The 9,376-nt window shown below is 37.1% G+C and overlaps 1 protein-coding gene across 2 annotated transcripts in view; it reads left to right on the top strand.

The window, feature by feature from the left end:
- Nucleotides 1–508: 508 nt before the first annotated feature.
- The window catches only part of D-CDES (D-cysteine desulfhydrase), a 31,605-nt gene continuing 22,737 nt past the window's right edge, over nt 509–9,376 (top strand). For both annotated transcript variants that reach the window (XR_737542.3, XM_010277931.3), the window contains exons 1-4: nt 509–793; nt 2,239–2,304; nt 2,708–2,902; nt 3,027–3,137. Coding sequence is in view for 1 of the 2 variants with exons in the window: in XM_010277931.3 (XP_010276233.1) it covers nt 566–793; nt 2,239–2,304; nt 2,708–2,902; nt 3,027–3,137 (600 nt within the window). In the remaining variant the exon portion in view is untranslated. The remainder of the gene's footprint in view (nt 794–2,238; nt 2,305–2,707; nt 2,903–3,026; nt 3,138–9,376) is intronic.

Here is a 9,376-nt window from a genome sequence, read left to right as displayed (position 1 = left end):
GAATAATTCAAGATTTAATTTCCCCAAAAAATTTAATAAAAAATGATATAAATAATTTATTTTATCTACTTCAAAAGATTTATATGTTGTATTTTATAATTATATGTAAAATAAAAAATATATGTTAAAAATGAAAACATATTTATTATTTAAAAATAGTTATTATTTATATAAAAATATTAATTAACAAATATTCCCAAAAAGTTAATAAAAATTAAAAAATTATAATTGTAGAAATTGAAATAAAGTGTTAATTATTGTATGATGTTTGAATGTTCTAGAATTCGTATTATTGATTGCAATGTTTCTTTTTATATAACCTATTATATAATCTATTGAATTATACATTTTTCATGTTTTTATGGATTATTTATACATAATTCAGTTTTTGATTTAGTATTATTAATACATTTATATGTATTTTATTTCTATATATTTCGTTGATATCCGTACATTTTCGAATCATATCCGTATTCCGTATTCCGTAGTCGTATACTTGGTGTGGACTACCGGAGAGTATCTAACAGAGGCAACGACAACGTCAGGCGTCAGCTGCCATTTCCTAATGTTGGGCACTTGTTTACTGCATTGCCGCTCTCCAGCAGTCAGCGTCCCCGTCACTAACCGCCGTCGACGAATCCATAGCTCTCAAGGGAGGAAGCTCGTTTTTTCTCTAATGGAAGGCGGAGGACTAAACGAGAACTTCGGCTTTCTGTCAAGGAAACCTTACGTCCCTCCTGAATGGGCCTCCCATCTCAGCCCTATCCCTTCTCACGTCTTCTCCCTCGGACATGTAAGTCTGCCCCATTTTCTATTGCTCGTAGAAGAATATAAAGAAACGCTGATTGATCTTGAATTTCGTCGTTCTATTTTGGGACCGGTTGAACCATTTCTCATTGTTTTCTTTATTATTGTAGTTCCGATACTTCGTTAGTTTCATTCGAATGTGATTATTCTTAATAAAATCAGACCAAATTCTTAATAAGTGTCAGCATAAAGAGAATTTGAAGCTTAATTTGTTAAAAATGTACAAAATGGACTTTTGGATTTTTTCATTGATAAGTGGACTCCGTAGGGTTTTTCTTAGTTTAAAATCACAATACATCGAGAAGAATCAAAGGTCATACCAATGGCTTAAAAGCTTGTCCGATCGTATTGGTATTTGGTGCTAGAATTTGGATTGCATGATTTAGTCAGCCATTAATAATTGAAATTCTATGTTGTTTCAGCAGAAGCTCTAGGAGATTTTGAATTTGTTGTTAGGAAATGGGGTCACCGGAGGAGAAGCTCTGAGGCACGTATAAAGACACTGTTTTTAGAACGTTATTTGCCCCCACTCAGTTACACTGAGTTTATTGTTGAGTTATAGGCAAATTCATTCCCAGGATACAACAGAGCCTTAGGCGAGAATCTATAACTAGCAAAGTTGAAGAGTCTTCGAAGAAACCTTCAGTGAGGCTGTAGTAGATCGGACTGAGAGAGAGAGAGTGAATTTCGAAATTGTTGTGTGAAAAGTCTGATTCATGCTCCTTATATAGTTTTTGAAGAGTTATGAAGAAAATGTAGGTGCTAGTTTAGAGAAAGACACTTTGAACAGTCACAATTTCAAACACTGTGATTGTTTAAAAGGTAGTTAATAGTTAATGACTGTTAACTTTGAAGGTTTTTTCGAAGTGAGCACAGTGTGCCTCTAAAGCGTCTCATTGCATCGTACAAACGCGCGTACACGCGTGCACGCACGTTGCACGGTAGCAAACCTCCATACTCTCCTTTACTATTTCTAAGGAGTGTAAATCAGCTCCTATTAAAAAACTTAAAACAAAACTTGTAATTTTCCAATGTGGGACAAGTTTAAAATTGGTTTTAATAAGAGAAAAACTGTTTTCTAAAGCAAGTGTGCAGGTGTGATTTCTCATGTAATTGACCAATCAAATCCATTGGGTTTAATCTCTTATGAGATTAAAATCCAACATTTGTACTATATGTTATTCATTCTTAGCACATAAGGGTTGGATTATATGAAATTATCTTTCATGTTTCCATGTTAAGTGGACTGTTTTGCCTTCACTTCCAACTTCTCTCTCTCTTCTCTCTCTTTCTCTCTCTCTCCTCATTTCATTGTAGTGCTTTTTTGTTTGATAACAGTACACTTAATTTAGGAAAAGTGCGTTATGTGCAGCATAATAGTTTGTTAGGCTGGTATACCACCACCTAACCCCTTATTCATTGTTGTATCAGTTTCCTACACCTGTCCACAAATGGAATCTGCCCAACCTGCCAAAGAATACAGAGGTGTGGCTGAAGGTAAATTGAGAGCTTATTTACTTTTCAATATTTTGTTCTCTTTTCTATTGATGTTCACCCTTTAGTAATGATATATTACTAAATAAAGGTATCCAAGGCATCTGTCTTGTTAACAAGGACAATTTATTAGTGGCTTTCTGTAGGAATAGATTTCCTACTAGATAGTTGCAAACATCCATTGTTCATATGAAATAAATCCATCTATTCCCATCATTCAGTAAGTCAATCCTGTAATTTTTGAATAAGGTTCAAGAGTTGTTCCAAATGGGCCTATATAGTGGTTGTTCCACATGCTTGCATGCCTTTTAGTTGTCCTCTGTTCTACCTGAAAGGTGGCTTGGACTCTTTCTCTTGTTTATGATTCTTTTGTTTTACACTAACAGAATAATCTGGAATTTTCTAGCGTGATGACCTTACAGGAATGCAATTGAGTGGAAACAAGGTCAGAAAACTAGAATTTTTGATGGCAGATGCCATACAACATGGTGCAGATTGTATTATAACAATAGGAGGCATCCAAAGCAACCACTGCCGAGCAACAGCTGTAGCAGCAAAGTACTTGAATCTTGATTGCTATCTTATACTACGTACATCCAAGGTTGTTCTTTATATTTTGGTTTCATTTGCTTTGTTTTCTTTTTTCTTTTTTGAATATACCCTGACTTTTATTGGTATTCTGAATTAGTTGGTTACTTAAATCTGTCAGTGCATTTATTTTTCAGACTCTAGTGGACAAAGATCCTGGATTGACAGGAAATCTTCTGGTAGAGCGTTTAGTGGGAGCACATGTTGAACTTGTCTCAAAAGAAGAATATTCTAAAACTGGGAGTGTGGTTTGTTCTTTCACACTTTATAATTCCTTCTGAATATCCTTTTAATCATTTAAATGAGCAACTAGACAGTCAGTCTAAACTATTCATTAAAATTGGATCTTTGAAGTCAACATAACAGTATCATATGTTGCTCCTGTCAAAGTCAAGGCTTGTAGTCCTTTATTCATTCCTCTTAATATTCTATGCAATTAAGCAATATGCCTGCTGTAATCCTGTTATTTAGCACTGTACCTTCCATTGTTAAACCATGTAACAGATGGATGGTTATTCTTCTCTGTTGCCTGAGGATGTCATGTTCAACAGTTCACATCTATATTTGGCCTTGACACATGTTTTCATTTATTGATTTGCTGATAGGTTTTTTAAAACAATGTGGATCTTGGGAAAAAAAGTCATTTCTTGATAACCTATTAAGGCTATGTAGGAGACAAAAGTGTTGTTATTGATCTTCAGTGACAATTGGCAAGGGATGGTGGTGTAGAATTGTTTGAGTCATGTTATAGGATTAAAGGTACAGACTTATTTAAGTGATTGAGAAGTTTCAAATGAATGTTTACAGAAAATTCTTTTTTTTTTTACGGGAAAAATTAAATTTCATTAATAGAAAAAAGAAATACATCCTCACAGGTGATAAGGTATATAGCCACATGCAAGAAAACAGCAGAAAATTTACTAATATAAACATACAAGATTTTCCAAATTACACAATTGAAACCCTAACAATTCCCCAAGTTTGTCCACAAGATCTTCATTAGTAACTTGACGAAATTCTGGTAATATCAGCGCCCACTCTGCAACAGATTTGGTAATTGCTGCCACTATCCTGTCCATTGTCCAAGATTTGTCTTAACATATTCTTCTATTTCTTTCCTTCTAGATATTCCAATATATTGCAAAAGGGATGCAATTCCAGATTACTTTTGCTTTTTTGCATCCTCTTATCTTCGGCAAGGAGGAAAAAATTTCTGCAGGTGGAATTGGATGAAAATCTCTTACCCAAACATGGTTGTGATTTGTGAACAGTCTCCAAATAAAACCGACATAATTATAGGAGAAGAACACATGGAAAATGTTTTCCTCTTGTTCTTTACAAAGATAGCACATGTTAACCATATTATCAGGATGATTCAGGTGGTGTGTCTATCCAGAAATTAGTGGAAAGAGAGGTAACAATCAGTAAAAGCTTGGGTTTATTTATTTTGGGTGGTGAGGAATTTGCTAGAAGGGCCTTCTAGGAGTTCGAGAGGAAACGAATAAGAGGAAGGGGCTTTCTAGCTAATCTCCTTTTGTACTACCTCTAAATCTTTAGAATGCCATAGGCAATTGTCAACAGAATTGAGAAATTAATAAGAGGCTTTCTTTTGGAATCTAGAGTGGGTGAGAAGGATAACTTGGTCAAATGGGAGTTAGTGTGTAGAAGGAAAGAGGAAGGGGGTTTGGGAATAGATAATCTGAGTAAGAAAAACTTGATTGTCCTTTTTTTGAAGAAAGGTGAAGTATAGTGTATTAACACAAAAGTATATGGTCCTCTGTACAATGAGTTTCTGTACAAGTATATGCCAAAATATGATCTTAAAAAAATTAACCTGCGAAAGAGAAACAACCAAGGTATCGTCCTTAAAAAGCATTATGAATAGGGAGTCAGTCTTTGAGAAGTTCCACCATCATGTTAATGACTACTGCTTCAGCTGAAGCGTTCTGCTCAAAATTCTGCTAGTTCTTCCATACCAAATAGCCCAAAAGATTGCCAGGGGAATGACTGGTCCGGCAACATGCCACTCTTCTAAAAGTGCTTTCATTGATTTGGAAAAGCACCAGTTCAGATCTACTTCCTTCAGAAAATGATTCCACACAGCTCCTCTGAAGTTACAGTGCAAGAAAAGATGATTTGAGGTCTCTATCTCCTGATTACAAAGTGAACACAATAGGTCTGCAATGTTGAAACCCTTCTTCCAAAGTGTTAGAATCGACAATACAAGGGCAGTTTAGTCATTTTCCTATTAAATTAAGGTTGAGTTGTCTATTTCGTCTGGGTTTAAGTTGTGTGTCCCATACTTAATGAGGGACTGATTTGTCTTTTGTAATCTAATACAAAGAGTATAAATATAAGGTGGGTCAGTTGAGAGAGATTGACTTTTCTTCTTCTCAGACCGAACCCTTTCTTCTTCTCCTCTCTTCTTTCTCTTCTTCTTCTTTCCTTCTTACTTATCTCAGACCTAGGACTGAACTAGTGTTAATTGAATCATTAACATGGTATCAGAGCACTAGAAAATCAGTCTAGAACTCAGTTTTTTTTCTCTTCTTCCTTCCTCTTGGGATCGCCATATCAGAACTTCTTTTTGAAATAACTCCCAAATGAATTGGAGGATCGATAAGGGACCAAAAAGGAGTGGTCGTCTTTCCTTCTTGGAGGTAACTATGCCTCCAGTTGCTGTAGTGGTGGTTTGTTAGAAACCCTTTAATCGATGACTCGAAGAGGGTTGGTTGTGGACAGGTGTGAACATAACTCTCTAGTTGGCTGATAGTGTAGTGTGTTCTCTCTCTTTTGGAATGGATTTCATCCATGTGGCAGTGTTGATTGATAGGTACGTATATGGACTGTTTTTCTCTCTGTTTATGTCTGAATATGTGTGGTAACAGTAGGGTTTTCTGGTGCTGAACCTATGGCAGCAGTAGTGTTGTAATAACAATGCTTTATTGTGTGGTGTGTGGTGTAGTGATGAATAATGAAGGGTGACTTTTGTCTCTTGTAGTTGGATTTTTTTTATTTTTTTGTTATAATGGCAACAATTGGAGAGGGTAGTGATAATAAGACTGGTGTTATGATTTCCCCTGATTACCTGAATGCTCAAATGACCTCTATCAAATTAAATGGTGAGAACTATGTGCCATGGGCTAAATTAGTGGAATTGTTCTTGAGAGCCAAGAAGGTGAAACATGTGAGGGAGGAGAAATCCTCTTCTGACTCTCTAGGGTTTAGTGAGTGGGAATAGGAGGAAGCACAGGTTATGACTTGGTTGTGGAATAGCATGGAGCTTAAAATTGGTGTGAATTTTATGTTCTTGGATACAAGTAGGGAGATCTGGGACCATGCTATGAAACTTTATTTTGGCCAAGATAACACTACTAGAGTGTACCAATTTTATTAGGAGTACTTTAACTTGAAGCAGGGAAATCAAAGTTTAGAAGAGTATTATGCAAGCATGAGAAACCTTTGTAATGAGCTTAACATGTATCGCCCTTTGACTTCGGATGTCAAAATTCAGTAGCAACAACGAGAACAACTTGATGCAACAAGGTTTTTAGTGGGTTTAAAATCTGAATGTGAACCTGTTCGAGCACAAATATTAGGTGGATCTGCTCTCCCCTCTCTTGAGGAGGTGTTTGCTCGACTTTGGAGGATTCCTATTGAACCTACGAAGCCTTCCTCTCTCTTGGAGACAGGTATGGATTTCCAAGGACCAAAGGTGACGAGAGGGGGAGGTTGTGGATTTCCAAGGACCAAAGGTGACGAGAGGGGGAGGTTGTGGATTTCCAAGGACCAAAGGTGGTCGTATGTTCAATCGTATTGGTGGTCGTAGTGGAGGTCGAGATTTAGGGGGAGGTCGTAGTAGAGGACAAGTATTAGTACTAGGAGGTGCACATACTGTGGATTAGAGGGGCATGCTGTTACCTTCTGTTATGACTTACATGGTCCACACAACACTTGGGCCAATCATGCTGTGACTAGTGGTGGTCGTATAGTGAGATTTAGCAGGCTGATCAGACATCCTCCACATCTATAGGTGCTTTTGGGAAGGAAATGGTGAGTGTCCCACATGAGGAGTATGATAAGTTTCTTTAGACATCCTTTCAGTAGAACACTACCACTCTTGCACATTCAGGTATGGCTTGCTTGGCATTCAAACCCTCAAACTGGATTATTGACTCTGAAGCATCTGATCATATGACTGGGACTCTAGGTGTGCTTTCTTCACTTTGTCACTCTTCTACATCCCAAACAGTTACCCTTGCTAATAGTTCTACTTCTCCCATTTGTGGTGTGGGTGATGTTGACTTCACCTTACTTCTTTATCTTTATCCTCCGTCTTATATGTACCCAAGTTTCCGTTTAACCTTATGTCTATTAGTAGATTAACCAAGTCGCTTAATTGTTCTATAACATTTTATCCCTCTTCTTGTGTGTTTCAAGATCTCAAGACGAGGATGAAGATTGGTGGAGGGCATGAGGCAGGTGGATTGTATTACCTCGATAGTGGTGGTTCGAAAGCAGCTCTTCAATCATCTCTTACTCCTCTCTAATGGCATGAGGCAGGTGGATTATGAGTCGTGTTAGCTTGGGAAATACCATAAAGTCTCTTTTAATCCTAAAGTTGATAGTTGTGTTTTGAGTCCTTTTTCTTTATTTCATTCAGATGTTTGGGGTCCAAATAAAGTAGTGTTGTACAATGGCTACAAGTACTTTGTAATTTTTGTTGATGATTATTCGAAGGATGGCATGGCTTTATCTTATGAAAGACAAAAGTAAATTGTTCTCTATTTTTCAAAAGTTTCATGCTGAAATTCGTACCCAATTTGGTGTTCATATTGAAATTCTTTGCTTGGACAGTGCAAAAGAGTACACCTCTACACCATTTCAGCAATACTTAGAGCACCATGGGGTAATTCACCAAACTTTCTTGTTCTTATACCCCACAACAGAATGACGTGGCTGAATGGAAGAATCGACACTTACTTGAAACTACTCGGTCTATTATGCTTGATATGAATGTTCCAAAGCATTTTTGGGGTGATGTTATCCTTACATCATGTTTTCTCACCAATTAGATGAGCATGTCTATCCTTGGAAGTCAGTCTCCTTTCTCAGTTTTGTTCCCTACTTTTTCTCCATTCCCTCTTACTCCTAGAGTCTTTGGATTTGTTTGTTTTGTTTAGAATTTAGAGCCTGGGTTGGATATGTTAGATGCACATGCTACAAAATGCATCTTTCTTGGCTACTCCAAAACCCAAAAAGGGTATAAGTGTTACAACCCTAGCTCTCATTGGTATTTTGTGTGTTTTGATCTCATTTTCTTTGAATTTGTTCCATTCTTTTCTAGTTTTGATGTTCTTCTTCTTGCTCCTATGTTTCCTCTCCTCATTCCAGTTGAAGACCCCCTTCCTATGGTTCTTATTGTGTCTTAGTCGTTGTCTTCTCTAGTGCAAGTTAATACTGAAAGGCCATCAATCACACAAGTGTATACTCACAGAAGAGCACCGGCCCCTCCTCCAGTTCAGCCATTGCCGATAGATCCTATAGTTGTACCTCATCTTTTTGACCTTGATCCTCCTATTGCATTGTAGAAAGTTAAACATAGTTGTACATCTCATCTTATTTCCCATTATGTTTCTGTTGCTCACTTTTCTGCTTCCCATTGACAGTTTATATCTTTGTTATCATCTGTTTCCATTCCTAAGAATGCCCAAGAAGCCATTACCTCTCTAGGGTGGGGGCAAGCAATGGAAGAGGAATTGTCTACACTAGCACACAATCACATGTGGGAGCTTACCCCTCTCCTTCCTAGTAAGCATGTTGTTGGATGTAAGTGGATATACACAGTAAGATATCTTCCAGATGACAGTGTGGAAAGATTGAAAGCCAAGTTAGTGGCTAAAGGCTATTCTTAGTTATTTGGTGTTGAGTATATGGAGACATTTTCTCTTATGGCTAAGATTGGTTCAGTTCGGGTGTTGATTTTTTAGCAGCAACGTATGATTGGCCCCTCTTTCAGCTTGACATAAAAAATGCTTTCTTACATGGTGATCTTGTTGAGGAGGTATATATGGAGCAACCACTAGAGTTTGTTGCTCAGGGGGAGAATGGTAAAGTTTGCAGACTTAAGAAGGTGATTTATTGGTTGAAACAATCTCCATGTGCATGGTTTGGCAAATTCAGTGAAGTAGTGAGGGGCTTTGGCATAAAATAATGGCAAGTAGACCATTCTGTGTTCAATTATGAATTGGAAGTTGGGAAGATTTTGTTAGTGGTGTATGTGGATGATATTGTCATAACTAGTAGTGACAACAATGGGATTGACAGGTTGAAGAACTTTTTATATGAATTGGAAGTTGGGAAGATTTTATATTATCACTTCCATGCAAGGTCAAGGCATGGTATTAACTTGTGCCAAAGAAAGTATGTCCTTGATTTACTTGAAGAAACAAGGTTGTTGGGTGCCAAACCAGCTGAAACACCCATG

This window comes from Nelumbo nucifera, chromosome 4 (assembly GCF_055504915.1).
Source record: "Nelumbo nucifera cultivar China Antique chromosome 4, China Antique-T2T, whole genome shotgun sequence".
NCBI lineage: Eukaryota > Viridiplantae > Streptophyta > Magnoliopsida > Proteales > Nelumbonaceae > Nelumbo > Nelumbo nucifera.
The sequence above is the reverse complement of the archived record's forward strand: the minus strand, read 5'-3'. Positions and strand labels throughout refer to the sequence as shown.